Consider the following 19,297-nt stretch of genomic DNA (forward strand, 5'->3'; position numbering starts at 1 on the left):
CGGAGTGTCAATATTTCTCATATCTCTAAGGGTTAGCTCGAGCTCCTGATGTTCCGGGAGTCCAGAGAGCTCTTGAGGTTTTTAATTTTCCTGAAGTTCTAAAGAATGTTGTTTTAAGATTACCTGATTTCCCAGAGGTTTGACGGGTTGTTGAAGTTCCAGAAACTTCTGGAGCTGCCAGGAATTGTTGCAGTTCTTAGTACTCCGGGAGCTGTACAGTTCATGTAGTTGAGGAATTTTTGAAAATTGTCTCAGAACCGGAATTTCTTGGAAATCCAAAAACTTCTAAAGCTTACTCATGTTTCAGAATTTCTTGGACAGTTACTGAAAATTTATGATGTTCTGAGAGTACTGGATGTTCCTAAATATTTTCTTAGAGTTTACTCAAGTTACGAGAGATCAGATAGCTTTTGTGGTTTTTATTTGTTCCAGCAGTTATATTCCATTGTAAGTTTTTTAAGTTCTCCGATTACCGGAGTTCCCCGAAGTTCTAAAGGATGTTGAAATTCATGAAACTTCTGGAGCTTCTAACAGTTATTTAAGTTCTTTGTTTTTCAGAAGTTATACAGCTTATGAAGTTGGGAATGTTTTGAAAATTCGCAGAGCACCGGAATTTCTTCTCCTTCGAGCTGCTGGAAATTTTGGAAGTTCTTGGAGTGCCAACATTTCTCAAACATCTTAGGGTTTGCTCGAGCTCCTGAAGTTCCGGGAGTCCAGAGAGCTCTTTTGGTTGCTTAATTTCCCTGAAGTTCTATATAATGTTTTAAAAGTTCTCAGATTTTCGGGTTTCACAGAAGTTCTAAGGGTTGCTGCAGTTCCCGAAACAACGAGGCGAAGTAGCCCAAGGCTGAAAGCCTCCCTAATAAAGATAAATATATAATATATATATTCCCGAAACATCTGGAGCAGCCAGGAGTTTTTGCAATTCTTAGTACTTCGAGAACTCTATAGTTTATATATCTGAGGATGTTTAGAAAATAGTCTCAGTACTCGGTAATTCCGAAAGTTCTAATGCTTGCTGTTGTTTCAAAATAACTTGGAGATATGAGAGTTGCTGAAAATTCATGATTTTCTCAGAGTACCACAAGTTCATAAATATCTTAGAGTTAGCTCGAGTTCCAAAAAATTTGGAAGTTCAGATAACATTTTCGGTTTTTTTTCCCCGAAGTTCTAAGGGTTGCTAGAGTTTTTGAAACTTCTGGAGCTTTTAAGAGTTCTTGCAGTTCTTTGTTTCCCCGGAGTTATACAGTTTATGAAGTTGAGGATGTTTTGAAAATTCTCAGAGCACCGGAATTTATGTAAGCTTTACTCAATTCTACAGCTAGCTGATGTTTAATAATTTCATGAAGTTCTGAGACTTACTGTAAATTTTGGAAGTCCTAAGAGTTAATTATCTACCTTAATAGCACATTTGTCACAAACAAGGGTTTGCTCGAGTTCCAGAAGCTAGTGGAGTCCATTTTGGTTTTTAATGTTCCGGGAGCCCCAATCTCCATAAACCATCAGAACTCCAAGAACTTCCCGATAAAACCATCGTAAGGGAAACAAATCAGGACACCGTGAGGTATCAGCTTGGAAAGCTTTTAGAGTCCTCGAGTTTCTTGAAATTCTCGGGAGTTCTATGGGATTTTGGAGCTCCAGAGGTTGCTGGAGTTCTCAGTTCATCTTGCAATTGAGGTTCATGAATATTTCCCGGAAATTAAAGAAATGTGTTTGGCAGCGTTTGAGGCTTTGATGCATGAAGTTCCACGGTTCCTATGATGCTCGGAGCTATGGAAGTTCTGAGATTTGTATCCTAACCCTGTTAGCCGTTGTCATAAAAAAACGTCCCGGAACTCTAAGATCTCTCGATACTCCAAGAGAAATAAATATTGATATTCCTGGAACACCATGAGCTATGGAAATTCAATAGAATAACCCCGAGCTCCGAGGATCTTTGAAAACTCTTGATTCTTCGGTAAATCCAGAACTTCGGGATCTCATGGATTTTGCAGAACTCCACGAACTCCAGATACTTCTAGTACTTCACAAACTTCCAGTACATTTGAATAATCGGAAACTCCTGGAGAGCCTGAAAAGTCTCGACACTATGTGAGATGAATATTGAGTTTGAAATATTTAAAGCAGCACCCAAGTTCCCGTGAAATATTTACGTTCAAACCGTTATTACATTGATCGGAATTTTAACGCTACATATCATGCCCCAACCCAACACCCCGTTCAATCCACTCACCTGAAAATCGGGCGACTCCGGTATCAGCAGACCCTCGCGCAGCCACTGCACCGTCATCTTGGTCGGCTTGCCGACGATCTGCGTTTTGAACTGCGCTGGGGCGCCTTCGTCCACGATGCAGTCCTTCATTTCGGTCAGCTTCGGCGCGACGTCCTGCATGCCGGGTGTGACGACCTTCAAGCTGGCCGTCGTGTGCACCTCACCGCCCGGATTCGACACTATGCACAGATATTCGCCCTCGTCCTCCGGGAAGGCTTCGGTGATGATCAGGGTGAAGTAGTCCCGGTCCTTGGTCATCTGGAAGTACTTGGACGGTTTGATTTGCTTGTCGCCCTTGTACCACTGGGCGGTGGGGCTTGGCTTGCCGGTTACGCGAGTACGGAACTCAACCGACTGTCCCTCCGGGACGGATTTCTCCTTCAGGGGTTCAACCAGAGTCGGAGGACGTTCGGTGCCCGGGGTAGCTGGTTTTTCGATGATCGGAGTGTGTGGAGTTTCCACATTGCAACTGGCATCGCAACGGGCCTCTCCGGCACTGTTGATGGCAACGCATTCGTACTTCCCGGCATCTTCAGCGTACGCTTCGATGATCAACAACGTGTAGGTGTTGTCCTCTTCCAGAACCTTGTACTTGATGTTTGGCGAAATCTTCTGACCGTTCTTCAACCAGTACACATCCAGTGGTTTGGTTCCGGAAATCTTAGCATCGAAGCGGGCAAGCTGACCGGCGGTAACACTAGTGTCGGAGATAGTGTTGACGAAGCTGGGTGGAGTAACGCCTCCACGACCTTGCTGCCGACGCTGTTCAACGACTAGGTTAGCACTGCACTTGGCGGTTCCACCACGGTTCTCTGCAATCACGGCGAATACAGCTGAATCTTCCATGAATACCTGGCGGATGATCAACACGGACTTGGTGCCAAACGTGTGGATTTGGAAGTCCGATGAGTTGTTAATCTGGAAGTTCTCACGGAACCACTTGATTGTCGGCATTGGATCTCCGTCGAATTCAACCTCGAAGCGGGCTTGTTCATTTTCGAACACACGGCACGGTTGGATCTTCTTGGTGAACACCGGAGGAGTGGCCGGTTTGACCGGACCCTCCACAATACGCTCCTGGGTCGTACCCTTGTGTTCCATTTCGGTCGTTTCCGTGGCCGTGATCTTGCGGATGATCTCTTTGTCATCGTAGACCTCCTTCTGGGTCTGTTTCTGTTGCGATATGTGAACTTCCTTGCCCTGGACGGAGGTTTCCAGTGGTTCTGGGATGATCTTCATGCGTTGGACAGAGGTCGTGTCCTGGGATTCGGTTTCCTTGGTTTCGTCTCTGAAATTTGGTATCAAGGAAGGTTAGTTAGGTGAATGATCGTTTAATTGGGGCTTACTTACATAGTTTCCTCATAGGCAGATGCCATTCCTTTGGCAATTGACTGTCCGACCACCTTTTCACCAGGAATAGCGAACTGGTGCTTGTCTTCGCGGAGTCTTTGCTCCTTGACCAACTGTTCGTTTTCGACCAGGGCCAGCTTATTATAGTACTCTTCATTCTTCTTCTTCTTGACAGTCTTTTGCCATTCGGTCTCGCTTCCCTTCTTCTCCTTCGGCTTCAGATGTTGAGCCTTGAGACCCTTCTTCTTTTTCTTGGTTTCCTCCTGCAGCGTCACTTCCAGGTCGGTATCGAGACGATTCTTCTGGTAGGAGACCAGATCGTAATCGTACCATGCTGGAGACAAATAGTGTAAAGTGGTAAACATTTTGTGGCCTGACTCTAGGCGAGGTTAGTGCGAAGATGTCTTCGCCCAATAGAGCAATAGAATATATAAAGATTCGTTAGAATAAAGATTGGTTACGTAGCTACAGAGATACAGACTCCGTGGATACCTGGATAGACCCGCTGAAAAGTTTGCATGCGTTGAAAGTTGAGGATTAATGTCTACGGATTATTTACAGTGGATTGAAGTCAAACAACATGTACAGATAGATAGAGATCAATGCATTTGCTGGTGAAGCCTAGCCATCGCTTCCAAAATACTCACCATGCGCCGATGGCTAGGCCGAACAACACAAAGAATTGCTATAGAGTTAAGAAAGATTATTTACAGAAAGCTCTATACAACTACGAGAGATGGTAGCAACCGATATCTAATTGACATGACGCAGAGGAATACGCAGAATACGATCCGGGAGGGTCGTTACCACGGTCGTTAGAATACAGCTACGATAAGGATCTAGTCCATACTTAGTCTGCCTGCAGTGTGGCGGTGCTGTAGCCCACGTGATCCATATCGTCGTTAGACATCTCGCAGGTGGCGGTTGAAGCAGCTTCCAGAAGTTCCCGGTAGATTGTTTGGGATTTTTGGCAGTTTTGATTGGGATTGGGATATTCAAGGGATTTCTCGGGATATGGGATTTGGTGTTTTTTTTTCATATGTGAATGTTCTATTTTACAGAGGTGTATTTCCCAGGTGATTTGGGATGATATTTTTTTTTGATATCGGTGTGGATGTGGCTTTATGTGATTCAGTGCCGTAGCTCCCGTTTGTTTAGTATTATTTTTTCCCAAATAGTGAAGCGTGTCGTGTTAGTGTATATTAAATCAAAACCTTCTTAGAGAGATAACTCCGGAAGTAAAGCCTTTAAATCCATAGTAGTATGGAGAATTGTTTGCGATATTGTCTGATATCGTTTGTTTTTTTTATTGCAGTGGTGTGAGTGAGATAGTAGAGAAGTTTTCTGTAACCTAGATGTAGGTGTGTTTGCGTATCAGGAGGTACTTACGTCTTGGAGAGTTCTTCAACACTCCACGGTAGTCGTCCTTGCGTGGAGTGATCTTCAGCTCACACCTGGCAACAGCCTCACCGACGGAGCTGCGAGCGATGACTTCGATCTTGCCGGTATCGTACTGGCGAGTCTTCGGGATGTCGAAGTGGTACATACCGTCGTTTATGAGCTTGTAGCGTTGACCCTGTAAAATCGTATCAAAGCTTAGTTTATGATTACTTGAACAGTTCGGATCAATGCCCGACTCACATTGACAACAGTGTGTCCATTGATGAGCCACATAACTCTCGGCTTCGGATGACCGGTGACACGGCAGCAGAAGCGTGCCCATTCACCTTCCTCGACTTCCATAGACTCCGGCTTGCTTACGAACGCTGGTTCCTTCTTCGGTTTCTGCGTCTCGTCGATGACCTCTGGAATACTGTAGAAAGCAGGCAACAGATTAGCTTTTACAGTGTCCATGTTACGTTGAAATCAACTCACTTCAAGTTCCACAGTGCTTCCATTTCGCGAATCTTCTGGATACTCTTCATGCCCTTTGGCAGCTGCGAATCGTAGATGATGCCCGGTTTGCCCGTTGTCTTGATGATGGCTTTGGTTTCGTCCATACCGTACAGATTGGTGGCACGGCACAGATACTCACCGCTGTCCTCCGGATAGATCCAGGCGAAGTTCATCGCCACGTAGCCAAAGTCGTAGATCGGCGTGAAGCGGTTCTCTGCGAAGCATCAATAGTTAACATTTACAATTTCAATGCGCAAATCATACTGATCAACTTACTGTATGGCAACGGTTTGCCATTGTAGAACCACTCGACCTTCATATTCGGATCACCGACCGGGGCCAGCTGGCATTCGAACTTGGTGGCCTGCATCTCCGTCAGGCTAGCCTGATCCTTGATCTGTGTCACGAAGCGCGGTGGTTGCTTGCGATCCGCGTCGAACAGATCATCCTCGGTAAGGAAGATCTCTTCGGTGTACTTCTTGATCGTGGCTTCCATCTGCATCAACGTTTCCGACCTTTGCATGCCCTTCGGAATCTGGTTCTGTAGAACAATCGACGGTAGCTTCTTGCAGCTTACGTGGGCTTTGGTAACGTCTTCACCGTGATGGTTCACCGCACGGCACACGTAATCTCCGGCATCCTCGACATACACTGACAGGATGTCCAGCGATACGAAGCCCATATCGTAGATAGTTCTGTACCGATGACCGCTAGGCAGTGGTTTTCCATTGCGGACCCATTCCACTCGCAAGTTAGGATCTTCTTTCGGTTCAACACGGCATTCGAACCGTACCGTCTCTCCCTCATCGATCGTCGTAGACTGAATCTGCGAAACAAACTTCGGTGGTCCGAAAGTACGTTCCTCCTGGGTAGCCAGGGTAACCTTTCCGCGTTCCAGTTCCTTCAACTTGGATGCAGTCATACCTTCAGGCAGTTGCGAATCCAAGATGATTCCACCACGTGACACTACAGTAATCTTGGCAGTAGTCGACGCAGTTCCCCACCTGTTTGTGGCACGACATTCGTACACTCCTGAATCTCTCACGTAGACGTAGTCCATATCCATGGCAATGAAACCGAAGTCATTCAACATGTGCACACGCGATCCGGTAGCAAATGGCCTTCCATTGTGGAACCAATCGATTCTCATCGATGAGTCTCCAACCGGTTCAACACGACAGTCGAAGTGCACTGGTCCACCTTCTGCTATATCAACGTTATCCTTAATGTCAACGATGAACTTTGGTGGCCTTGCTTCGTCCTCTTCGGCCATCATTTCCTCGCGCTTGTGCAGCTGTTCTTCAAGCTTCTGAATGCTCTCCGTTCCGGTGCGGAAGTTCGACGGTAACTGTGGCTCCATAATGATGCCCTGGCGACCACGGACAGTCAGTTTGCACGATACGGTAGCTTCACCATGGCTGTTGGAAGCCTTGCAGGTGTACAATCCCGAATCACGCTGGTAGCATCCAGCAATCTCCAAAATGACAAAACCAAAGTCGTTGATAGTCTTGATGCGGGATCCAGCCCACAAGGCCTTACCGTTGTGGTACCACTCGACACGCATGCTTGGGTCGTTGATCGGAGTCAAACGGCACTCGAAGTGAGCCAACGAATTCTCGGTCAGGGTCTGATCAGAAGGCGTTGTAATGAACTCTGGTGGCTTGCCGGTATCATCGTCTGGGCTAAGTCCTCCGTGTGGAATTCCAAGTCCCTCGAGCTCAGCAATGCGCTCGATGGTTCCTTCCATTCCCTTCGGCAGTTGCGATTCCAGAATGATGCTACGCTTGCCTTGGACCTTCATCGTAGACGAGGTAACAGCTTCTCCATAGTCATTGGTAGCACGGCACGAGTACTCTCCAGAATCTTCTGGATAAACCGGTGAAATTTCCAAAATGACGAATCCAAAGTCACAGAACGTACGGAAACGTGATCCGGTCTTGAGTGGCTTACCGTTCCAGAACCATTCAACCTTGAGTTTCGGATCGTTGGTTGGAGTAAGCTTGCCCTCAAAGTGAGCGCTCTCACCTTCACGCAAGCTATCGATGTTCGACAGTGGCACGGTGAACATCGGAGCACGTCCACCTTCGACACGTTCACGTTCATCGCGGGTGCGAACCAGGGAATCTTCCAAAGTCTGAATCTTCTCCAGTCCACCTTCCATTCCACGTGGCAGCTGTGAGTCCAGAATGAGGTTTGCCTTCGAGACGCACTTCAGCGTTGCCTTGGTGCTGTCCGATCCATACTTGTTGGTAGCACGGCACTCAAACTCTCCGGAGTTCTCTTCGTAGCAATATAGAATATCCAGGATGACAATACCGAAATCGTGGAACGTGCGGTAGCGATGTCCATGTGGTAGTTTCTGTCCATTCCAGTACCACTCGACAACGAGATCCGGATCGGTGATAGGAGTAAGTCTAGCTTCGAAGTGAGCACTCTGTCCTTCAACCAGCTTGGTAATGTCGGCAATCTTGGTAACGAATCGTGGTGCCTCTCCAACTGGTGATCCGGCAGCGGTTGGCTTCATACCCGCTTGGCTTTCAAGTTCTCGGATTCTAGCCAACGAATCGGGTTGCAGCGACTCCAAGTAGACTCCTCCCTTTCCGAAGCACTTCAGCGTAGCACGTGTCGTGTCTTCGCCATACTTGTTCGATGCACGGCACATGTATTCACCAGAATCGTGACTCTGGACGTAGGCAATATCCAACAAGACGTATCCAAAATCGGACACCGGTTTGATGCGGTTCGAGTGACGCAGTGGCGCGCCATTGTGGAACCATTCGACCTTCAGATCTGGGTCGTTGACCGGGACCAGTGTGCATTCGAAGTGAGCAGACTGTCCATCCTTCAGGCCCTCCAAGTTCTTGATCTGAGTAGTAAAGCGTGGCTTCTGTCCAGCGGACTTATCAACACACTCAAGTTCGACACTGATTTCAGCGGTTCCCCACTTGTTGGTAGCTCTGCAACTGTATGATCCGGAATCTTCAATCTTAGTTCCCAAAATTTCAAGCACAACCATTCCAAAGGCATACACAGTGCGAACACGGTGGCTAGCCTCCAGGGTCTTAGCATTGTAGAACCATTCGATAACCATGGTTTGATCGCCAGTTGGAATCAACGTAGCATCGAAGTGGGCAATCTCTCCTTCACCGATATTGGTAACGGCAACAAATTCTGATGTGAAACGTGGAGCATGTCCACCCTCTGCGTCGGCCTGTCCACCTTCCTGTCTACGTAAAGATTCTTCCAGATCCTGGATCTTCTCCAAGCCCTCGGTACCCTTCGGGTGCTGGGTACGTTCGATCAAGCTCTCCTTAGTGACGCAGTAAACGGTGGACGATGTGAAGGCTTCTCCTGAATAGTTGTATGCCTTGCAAGTGTAGATACCCTGATCGCGTTCGTAAACCTCCGTCAGATCCAGCGTAACAAATCCAAAGTCATTGGTCATCTTGAAGCGTGATCCATGCTCCAGGACCTTACCATTGAAGTACCATTCGATCTTGAGGTTAGGATCATCCTTTGGCTCAACCTGTCCTTCCAGATGCAGGGATTCAGTCTCGTTGAGACGGAACTCGGACTGCAGCTCAACGGTCCATTTCGGTGCCGGATAGGCGCCTTCTGGCTTCGATTCCTGGCGCTTGTAGCGGTTAGCCAGAGCAGCTTCCGTATCCTGAACGGCTTCCAATCCAGCCTTGCCCTGTGGATGTTGAGTATCCAAGTACATGGTGGTAGTGCTAGTGCATCTCAACGATCCAGAAGTCGATGCAGATCCCTTGCTGTTGGTTGCCTTGCAAGTGTAGATTCCAGAATCTTCGGCATAAGCTCCGGTGATATCCAGCGAAACGAATCCAAAATCGTAGGTAGTCTTGAAACGGGAACCAGTTGGCAGTGGTTTGCCATTGACAAACCATTCGATCTGCATGGTCGGGTCCTTCGATGGCTCCACGTTGCATTCGAAGTGGACGTTTTCGCTTTCCTTGCATTCGACATTGTTCAGATGAGTGACAAATACTGGTGATTCGAACTGTGGTTCGGGAGTACCCTTGTATGCTGCACGTGGAGCTTCCAGATCGGTTATCTTCTGTACGGAAGCTGGGTGCATTGTATCTCCCAACAGCCAGTGGCTGCCTTCGATCTTCAAAGTAGCAGTCGAAACAGCTTCACCATGGTGATTGGTAGCCTTGCAAGTGTAGATAGCGGAATCATCAGCACGGAGTCCGTTGATCGATACAGTAACCAGACCGAAATCGAAGGTACTGCGAATTCTAGCGCCGGTTGTGATAGCCATGCCATTCTTGAACCATTCGATTCTGAGATTTGGATCAGCGCGTGGTTCGACCTGAGCTTCCAAGTAGACGTGCTGGCCTTCTTGGAGTTTATCGTGACTTTCCAAGTGAGTGGTAAACACTGGAGCTTGCTGTGGAGTAGTATCGACAAACATGTCTGGGACACGGTTCATAGCAGCTTCCTTGAGCTGAATCTTCTCCCAGGCTTCCGGAAGCAGAGGTTCCCCAGCTATCGACGACTTGGACTTGATCTTCATCGTGGTCGACGATACGGCTTCACCAGCCTTGTTGATTGCCTTGCACATGTAGACACCAGAATCTTCGGTCACAACCGAGTTAATATCCAAGGTAACGAATCCAAAATCGTTGGAAGTACGGAATCGCGATCCCAGCTTCAGTTCAACTCCGTTTACGTACCACTCATACTTCATGCTAGCATCGCCAACCGGGACAACACGAGCTTCGAAATGAGCGTGCTGACCTTCCCACAATTCTGACGGACCAGTCAGCAGCTGTGTGAAGATTGGTTTTTCGAATCCAGCTTCCTGTTCCTCGGAACGAGGAGCGTGTGGCTGCTCTAACTGGATGATCTTCTTCATACCTTCTGGATGCTGTGAGTCTATCTGGATGCTAGCCTTGGTACGGATTCTCATCGAAGCGGTAGTGACGGCCTCACCAAGTGGATTGATTGCACGGCACATGTAGACGCCTTCATCTTCTTCGCGTACATGGGTTAGATCCATCGAAACGAATCCGAAGTCATGTTGCTTGGTAATACGAGAGCTATCTTCCAACGGCTTCTCGTTCCTGTACCATTCGACCTTCAGATTTGGATCGCCAACCGGAATCAAGCGACACTCGAAGTGAGCGGTCTGTCCTTCAGCAACGAAGTCAATGTTCTGCAGAGGCTGCGTGAACACCGGACGCTGCTTGGTGACGGCATCCTGAATCTCCGGGCGCTTGAATGGAGCGACTCCTTCAAGCTGCTTGATCTTATCCAAACCTTCTGGATGCTGAGTGTCCGAGATGATCGAGCCCTTGGCAGTAACTCGCATGTTGATCGTTGACGTTCCGTGACCCTTGGCATTGATGGCTTTGACCGAGTACTCTCCAGCATCCTCAGCGACAACGTGCTGAATATCCAGAGCAACATAACCGAAATCGAAAGTAATGTGGAACCGTGCAGCAGACTGCAGTGGCTTTCCGTTGTGGTAGAACTCGATACGAAGATTAGGATCGTGAATCGGTTCGACCTGGGCTTCAAAGTGAGCGGTCTGTCCTTCGTGGATTTCGGTGGTTCCTCGCAGCTCGGTAACGAATCGTGGAGTGGTGACATCAGGTTCTTCAAGCTCCAGACGCGATGGACGGGACTGGGCTTCCAATTTCTGAATCTTCTCCAAACCATCTGGATGCTGAGAGTCGAAGATAATGCTACGCTTGTTGACGACACGAATGTTGCAAGTGCTGACGGCTTCGCCAACAAGATTGGTTGCCTTGCACATGTAGGTACCGCTATCCTCTCCGTAGACGTACAGGATATCCAGTGCGACGTATCCAAAGTCATGAGTCGTACGGAAACGATGACCCGCTCGGATTGCCTTGCCATTGATGAACCATTCGATTTTGAGATTCGGATCGTTGATCGGTTCAACGCGGCATTCCAGATGAGCGTAGTCGCCTTCCTTCAAGTTTTCCAAGTTCGTCAACGGGGTCAGGAATACAGGCTTCTGCTTCGCTGGTTCAACCTCCGGCGTCTTTGGTTTCTGATAGCTCTCCAGTTCCTTAATCTTCTGCAGACGCTGTTCATCCAAAGTCTCCAAATATAATCCAGCATTTGCTGCAAGGGAAAGAGTAGATTAGCATATGGTTTGAAGCAAATATGAACAACAGAGATCTTACCTGTGACTTTAACAGCGCTTGTCGTAACAGCCTCCCCAACGGCATTCTTCGCCTTACACATGTAGGTACCAGTGTCCTCAGCGTGTGCGTACAGAATATCGAGAGCGACGAAACCAAAGTCGTAGGTGGTCTTGAAGCGATGACCCTGTTGAATCGGGCGACCATTGCAGTACCATTCGACCTTCATGGTTGGATCGTTAACCGGCGTGAGAGTAGCTTCCAGATGAACTGGAAGACCTTCGGAAACGCTAGCATTCTTCAGTGGACGGCCGAACTGTGGCTTCTCGGCAACAAAGTGTTCCTCTTCGGACTTGCGGCCATAGCGTGCGTCACATTCCAGGTACTGAATCTTCTCCAGTGCGCCTTCGTGCTGGGTATCGCGAACGATTCCAGATTTGGAAGTAACAGTTAGAATCATTGACGAGGTTTCCGATCCAAGGTGATTGGTAGCACGGCAAGTGTACTCTCCGGAGTCCTCGGCGTAGACGGTGAGGACATCCAGTGCGGCAAATCCAAAATCGTACGTAGTTCTGAAACGATGACCCGTGGTAAGTGGCTGTCCGTTGTGGAACCATTCAACCTTCAGGTTTGGATCTGGATATGGTTCAATGCGGCATTCGTAGTGAGCACTTTGCTGTTCCACCAAGTTCGTTGGGCCGTGCAGTTTCGTGCTGAACCTAGGCTTCTGAGTGACGACGTACTCTTCTTCTTCTTTGCGAGAGTACCGAACGGCATCCTCCAGTTGGTGAATCTTCTCCAGGGCATTCTCGTTTTGGGTTTCCAGATCAAGTGCTGCCTTGGATTGGACCATCAGTTTGGCCGAGGTAACGGCTTGTCCCAGATCGTTGGTAGCACGGCAAGTGTAGGTTCCGGAATCTTCTGGGTTGACATACTTCATGTTCAGAGCAACGTATCCGAAGTCGTGCATGGTGGTGATGCGGTTGGATGCCTCGATTGGGACACCATTTCTCAACCACTCAACGCGCATCTTCGGATCACCTACCGGAACCAAACGGGCCTCGAAGTGAACGGCCTGGTTTTCGGCAACCTTTACATCCTTCACAGGAAGAGTGAATACCGGAGCTTGGGTGACAACTTCGTCGACTTCAGTCTCGCGTTGATAGCGAGACATGTCCTCCAGGTAGCGCAAACTGCTCAAAGCATGTTCGTGCTGCGATTCGGAGTAGATGCTCTTGCGAGTGTGGACAATGCAAGTAGCTGAAGTTACAGCTTCACCCAGAGCATTAACAGCACGGCAAGTGTAGGTTCCAGAATCTTCTGCCAAGCATCCCATAATGTCCAGGGCTACGAAACCAAAGTTGTTCGTTTCGGTGAAACGAGATCCGGACTTGACCAGAGACTCATTGTGATACCATTCGACGCGAAGGGTCGCATCGGACACCGGAATCAGTCGGCACTCGAAATGAGCACGCTGGCCTTCCTTGATTTCGATGTGCTTCAACGAAGTGGTGAAGGTCGGAGCCTGCGAAGGCATATCGTCACTGTGGTCAGCACGGTGGTGCTTAGATTTCTCTTCAAGATACTGGATCTGCTCAAGACCCAACTCATTCTGGGTGGTAGTTAAAATCTGTTGCGAACCACGGCAAGACAGTTGGACGGCGATCTCATCAACACCGACCAAATTTACGGCACGGCACATATAAGTTCCGCTATCCTCAGCGATCAGATCGATAATATCCAGAGCGACGTAACCAAAGTCATGGATCGGACGGAAACGGTGTCCAATGGTGATTGGATGACCGTTTTTGTACCATTCAACCTTCAGGTTTGTATCGGTAACCGGCTCCAGCTTGCATTCAAAGTGGGCATGACCTCCCTCCTGAGCACGGTCGATATTCTTCGGACGGGTGACAAATCGTGGCTTAACGTTGACAATCTCATCGACAAACTCAGTCTTGCGATAGCGGGAAATGTCCTCCATGAACTGCATCTTTTCAAGGCCAGCTGGGTATTGGGTCTCCATGATTAGATCTTTCTTGGCAACGATACGGACCGAGCAAGAAGTGACAGCTTCTCCCAAAGAGTTGCGAGCCTGGCAAGTGTATACTCCGGAATCGACAGGGTAGCAACCGAGCAGATCCAGAGCAACGTAATCAAATTCGTAAGCTGGACGGAAACGATGACCGATCTTGACGGGTTGTCCGTTGACGAACCAATCAACGCGCATCGATGGATCACCGACTGGTTGCAGACGGCACTCCAAGTGAATGTTGGTTCCTTCGCACGTTTCGATGTTGTGCAGTGGACGAACGAACTGCGGTGCCGACATGACGGTGATGTCTTCCAGGACGTCACGCCGCATGCGTGATGAATCATCCAGATACTGTAGCTGTTCGTGTGTCATCTCACTCTGCGACTCGGTGATAATGTCCGAACGGGTGATAACCCGAACGCAAGCCGAAGTGTGCGAAGATCCCAGCTGGTTGGTAGCACGGACGGTGTACTCTCCAGAATCGATCGCAGTGCAGTGGAGAATATCCAAGGCAACGAAACCGAAGTCATAGTAGGTCTTGAAACGCGATCCAATAGTGATTGGGCGGCCATTTTGGAACCACTCTACGCGCATCGTAGGATCACCCAAAGGATCCAGCTTGCACTCCAAATGAATGTTGCGGCCTTCTCCGACGGGCTGTGGATCCGACAGTGGCTGAGTGAAGATCGGCTTGGACTTGCACAGTTCTTCGATTTGATACGACGGTTCGATGAACTGACTTTCCTGCTTCTGCTGGGTACGTTCAACAACGTGATGCATGCTAGTTGTATCAATGGCTGAACGAGCTGCAAGAAACAGAAATACGTACAGAGATTTTATGTGTTGCCCTAGCGTTTGAGCGTATGACGTGCCTTCATTTTGGTTCTATGTCGGGGAATATGTCGTTGGAGTAGTGGGGACAGATATAGCTAACCTAACACTGAAAATGATCTAAAAGAAATCTAACTACTACAAGAGTGACTACGGGTCTTTGTGTTAACGTTTAATCGACTTGACACAGAACAAGTATACAAGAATAAAAGAAGCGTCATTCTTGGGTCTACCATGTGAGGAATTCGTATACTCACTTTCAACGATCATCTGGGTGTCCAGCTGGGCCTGTCCGGAGGCGTTGGTAGCCACCAGTGTGTAGGTTCCCGAATCTTCACCGCGAACATCCAGAATGTCCATGGCTACGTAGCCGAAGTCATGATATGTCTGGATGCGGTTGGCAGTCATCACCGGGCGTCCGTTTTGGTACCATTCGACACGCATCGTTAAATCGGACTGTGGTTCCAGGCGGGCTTCAAAGTGAGCACGCTGTCCTTCAACGATCTTGTTGGTAGCCTTCAGCGGTCCCAGAAAACGTGGAGCAGGCTGAATGACTTGCTGCTCTTCCTGGGTGGTGCGACTGTATCTGGACGAATCTTCCAGATATTGAATCTTCTCCATACCCATATGGCTGGTCTGGGAGTCGACGATGATGTCCTGACGAGACACCACGGTCAGCTTACCGGTGATGTGAGCTTCTCCTAGGGAATTGTATGCACGGCAAGTGTAGTGACCGACATCATGAACCGTAACCTGTTTGATGGTCAGAGCAACATATCCAAAGTTGCAGAAAGTTGTAATACGAGAACTGGCCTCAATCGGCTGACCATCCTTCAACCATTCGACGCGAAGCGTAGAATCACTGACGGGTTCCAGGCGACCTTCGAAGTGGGCAAAGCCTCCCTCGCGGATATTCAACTGATCGCTAATGGGAGTCTTGAACTCCGGGCGTTGAGTGCTTTCAGGAGTTTCCTCGTAGTACTTCGTGTTCTGATACTTTTGGTACTGTTCCAGCTGTTCAACCTGCTGAATGTAGTTTTGCTGCTCAGCGATGCCCAAGTCTCCAGTGACGGCTGCCTTGCTGACGATCGCAATCTGAGAAGTACTGATGGCTTCGCCGATGCGATTGACGGCACGCACGGTATAGGTACCGGCATCTTCAGCTCGTAGGTGCATAATATTCAGGGAGACGTAGCCGAAGTTGAAGATGGCGGTGATCCTCGAGCTAGCCGTAATCGGACGGCCGTCCTTGTACCACTCTACTCTCATTGTTGGATCGCTCACCGGGGTAATCTGAGCCTCAAAATGAGCATTTCTTCCCTCTTCCAGCTGGCCCAAGTCTTGCAATGGGCGAGTGAAAGCTGGCTTCTGATTGACCACCTCCTCAATACTCTCAGTGCGAACGTACTTGGCATAGTCCTCGAGGTTCTGAATCTGCTGCAGGGCAGCCGAGTGCTGTGACTGCTGTTCGATCGGAGGCTTCGGCTGGACGCTCAACATGGCGCGCGACTCGGCGACACCCGTAGAGCTGGACACGCGGCACGTGTACTCGCCGCTATCCTCCATGACGATGGTCAGCAGGTCCAGTGCGACGAAACCGAACTGGAACGTCGTGTTGGTACGGGAACCTACGAGTGGAAAGGGAAATGAAATAATCGAAAGATTCAAGACATCGTTGAATTGTTGCGGGCACTTACTTGCTTGAATCAAGTTTCCATTCAGGAACCACTGGACGCGCATCGTCGGATCGGAGACGGGCTCGATGCGACCCTCGAAGTGAACCTTACCACCCTCAACCTGAGCAACGTCGTTCAGCGGGATGGTGAACTTCGGGGGCGGATAGATACGGTCTTCTTCCTTCGGTGGCATATGCGGAGCAGCGCGTTCGACATGGCGCAGGAAGATGACTTCGGGTTCCGGTGCAGGTCTAAAGTGGTTTGCAAGATAAAGATCGTTAGGAAGTTTGTATTTGCTTAGCTTGACTGAGGATACTCACTCGGGTTCAATGACTTTGGTCGGTCGTGGTAGTTGAAGACGGCGCTGTTCCGGAGCTGGTTCCTTCGGAGTTTCGACGAAGAGACGAGCCCGGGTAGCGGTCGTACCGGCAACGTTCTGCGCGGTACACTGATACCAAGCAGCATCCGACGTCTTAGCTCGTGGGATGTCAACGGTGGTGGAACCATTGTCGTCCCATAGGATCTGTACGTCCGGTCCCTGCTGCAGAGGGATGCCATCCTTCTGCCAGGTGATGCGTGGGATCGGAGTACCGATGGCACGTGCAAATAGACGGACGGGTTCACCTTCCTTCACGTTGACAGTGGTAAAACGTTCAATGAACTTCGGTGCAACGACCTGTTCGCGTTCGCAAACGACTAGTTTGGCTTGAGCAGCAATCTCTCCGGTCTTGTTACGGGCGACGCAGGTTACGATACCATGATCGTAACGATTGGTGCTGGTGATCATCAGCGAATGATTACCGGCCTCGTTGACGAGAATCTTGTGCGTGGCGTCGTCGGTGACAAGTTTGCCGTTGATGTACCATGCCACTTCCGGATATGGACGGCCAGTGACACGGCAATCGAAACGAGCCATCTTGCCTTCGGTAGTTTCCTGATCTTGGATCAGAGTAACGAACGCCGGTACCAAAGCTTTGGTAGCTTCCGTCGACTCGATAACTTCATGGCTGGTTGCTACGGTGACTTGTTCCTGTGCTGGTTCGATAGCTAGAATAGCGGAAGACACCTGGCAACCTTGTGGGTTCTCGGCCAGCAAAGTGTAGTGGCCGGAGTCCTTAGAGTTAACACTTGTGATGCGTAGTGTAGCTTGCTGGTTCGAGTAGCTGATTTCGTGCTTGTCGAGGGACGGGATAATACGTTGACCATCTTTGAACCAGCTCAGTCTTGGTCTTGGATTGGCGCTAACTCTGGTGCTGAAGACAGCGTCGGATCCTTCGACTAGCTTTGAGTTTCTCGGTTTCTGACTAATTTGCGGTGGTGCTGGTGGGCCGAGAGCGCGATCTACAATAGTGATTAGTTGAGCATCGGATTCGTTGCCGTAGCGACGAGTGATCGATTCGCGGAAGGAAACTTCCCGCAGTAGCCGATACTCGAAGGTATCGACCTTGAATTCCTCTTCGACGTGCGAATAGCCATTGCTGTACTGCTGCTGGCTGGTGACCTGTTTCTGCTGAATAACCTGTTGCTGTTCCCGTTTGACTTGTTGGAACTGTGGAGCAGGCATGCCCTCTGGCTGGATGAACACAGAGCAGATGGCTTCGCCAACGGCATTCCTAGCTTTGCAAGTGTATTCGCCCTCATCGCCGGGCCCGATTTGATTGATCAGCAGCGACACCACACCGGTAGTGGGGTTATAGCTAAGCGTGTGCTTCGTGGAATCGAAAAGTGGTGCGCCTTTTCGAGTCCAGGAAACCTCTGGCCTAGGGGTACCCTTGAGTTTGCCCTCAAACAGTGCATTGCCACCCTGTGCGAAGCGGGAGTTTTTAAAGATCTGCTCAAACACTGGTGGCGAAGCATCGGACGGGATACCGGGCGACTGTACCAGATAGCTAGGTGCCTGCTGCTGGTACAGCTGAGCCGCCGGTGTCTGTGGTGCCGAGGTGATGGCCGGTGTCGACGCCTGCTGAACGAAGGCGCCTTGTTGTTGCACTGTGAAGGAGAGAAGAAAAGCAGAGCACCGGTTTAGTTGGTTTGTTCTAATTATAGAACCTCGCAGCTGAGCAGCGAGTGAGGGTACGAGACGAGTTTTGTAAGCTATTTCCGAAACCCATTGCATGCGCAAGTGCGTACGCCATTTTCTACAACTCACGCGAGTAATGTACACAGGTAGTTCATCGCCTTGTTGGCAAATCACATTGACATATGAGGTGTATTTTGGGAATAATAAACCAATTCAAAACATTAAACTGGGTGCCAACGTAAACGTGCTTCCGAACGAGACACGTTTTCGGCCGACGCAGTGACGCAAGGATTCCCCAAGTTCAATGGTACCTGAGGCCCAAACCAGACGGGCATTAATCGGTTGTTTACCTGTCTACGGCGCAGGCAGGATGGTTTGTATTTGTTTACCTAGCCTATTTATAGCAACATTCCCTTGCCAATAATGGGTCAAGGTCATTCAAATTTCCGGCACTATTTCAATTAGGGTTTTCCACTAGAATGTTTCAAAAAATCAATTCGCCGATCGCAATACTTCCCCCTCGAAATCTCGCACGATCTGGGCACTTTTACAATGGGGTTTTCCCCACACGATCGGATCGGTTTAGCTTGAATCTATTTCGGGACTCGTTCGCATACACATTTTCATTGCGATACAAATTCCCCTGCCGGCAGCGGTGGCACAGCTGTTGGCTTTATTTTTGGCTTGAAGATTGTGCAAATGTACTTTGAATTATCCTATCGGATGGCGTGAAGTTTCCACTTTTCGGAAGTGAGGAATTTAATTCAGTATCATTTCGTTTTGGTAACTGTTATAACGTTGTTGTTTTTTTTTAATTTTCTCTTCTGCTTTTGTGAGATTGGTTCTAAAACAAGAAAAGCAGCCTGACGGATATGTCACATTCTCGAGATTGATTTGCTGGTGGTGGCGTTTTCTGGGACTGTGACGTGTTTTCGTACGGTGTTGTGTAATTTGTTCACTTGCCTGTGCGGGTTACGTACCATGATGATGGGGTGGTGTTGGGAATGTGTAGTTATTTCTGGGTGTCGAAAGACGTATTATTTGCCAGTGCAGGATGTTACATCGTTCGTTGTTAGG

The 19,297-nt window shown here is 49.0% G+C and overlaps 1 protein-coding gene across 3 annotated transcripts in view; it reads right to left on the reverse strand.

Annotated features, from left to right (window-relative positions):
• sls (sallimus) overlaps window positions 1-19,297 on the reverse strand; it is a 154,568-nt gene that overhangs the window by 97,058 nt on the left and 38,213 nt on the right. For 2 of the 3 annotated variants that reach the window (XM_065230318.1, XM_065230320.1), the window contains exons 3-12: window positions 16,521-18,189; window positions 16,222-16,451; window positions 14,782-16,152; window positions 11,701-14,499; window positions 5,795-11,638; window positions 5,498-5,732; window positions 5,264-5,435; window positions 5,012-5,198; window positions 3,623-3,956; window positions 2,234-3,560 (exon numbers count right to left, since the gene is read on the reverse strand). In XM_065230318.1, coding sequence (XP_065086390.1) covers window positions 2,234-3,560; window positions 3,623-3,956; window positions 5,012-5,198; window positions 5,264-5,435; window positions 5,498-5,732; window positions 5,795-11,638; window positions 11,701-14,499; window positions 14,782-16,152; window positions 16,222-16,451; window positions 16,521-18,189 — 14,168 coding nt within the window. The remainder of the gene's footprint in view (window positions 1-2,233; window positions 3,561-3,622; window positions 3,957-5,011; window positions 5,199-5,263; window positions 5,436-5,497; window positions 5,733-5,794; window positions 11,639-11,700; window positions 14,500-14,781; window positions 16,153-16,221; window positions 16,452-16,520; window positions 18,190-19,297) is intronic. The other variant, XM_065230319.1, reaches the window with a different exon arrangement.

This window comes from Ochlerotatus camptorhynchus, unplaced genomic scaffold, assembly GCF_037179485.1.
Source record: "Ochlerotatus camptorhynchus isolate MF236.1 unplaced genomic scaffold, CSIRO-AGI_Acam_v1.1 ptg000330l, whole genome shotgun sequence".
Lineage (NCBI taxonomy): Eukaryota > Metazoa > Arthropoda > Insecta > Diptera > Culicidae > Ochlerotatus > Ochlerotatus camptorhynchus.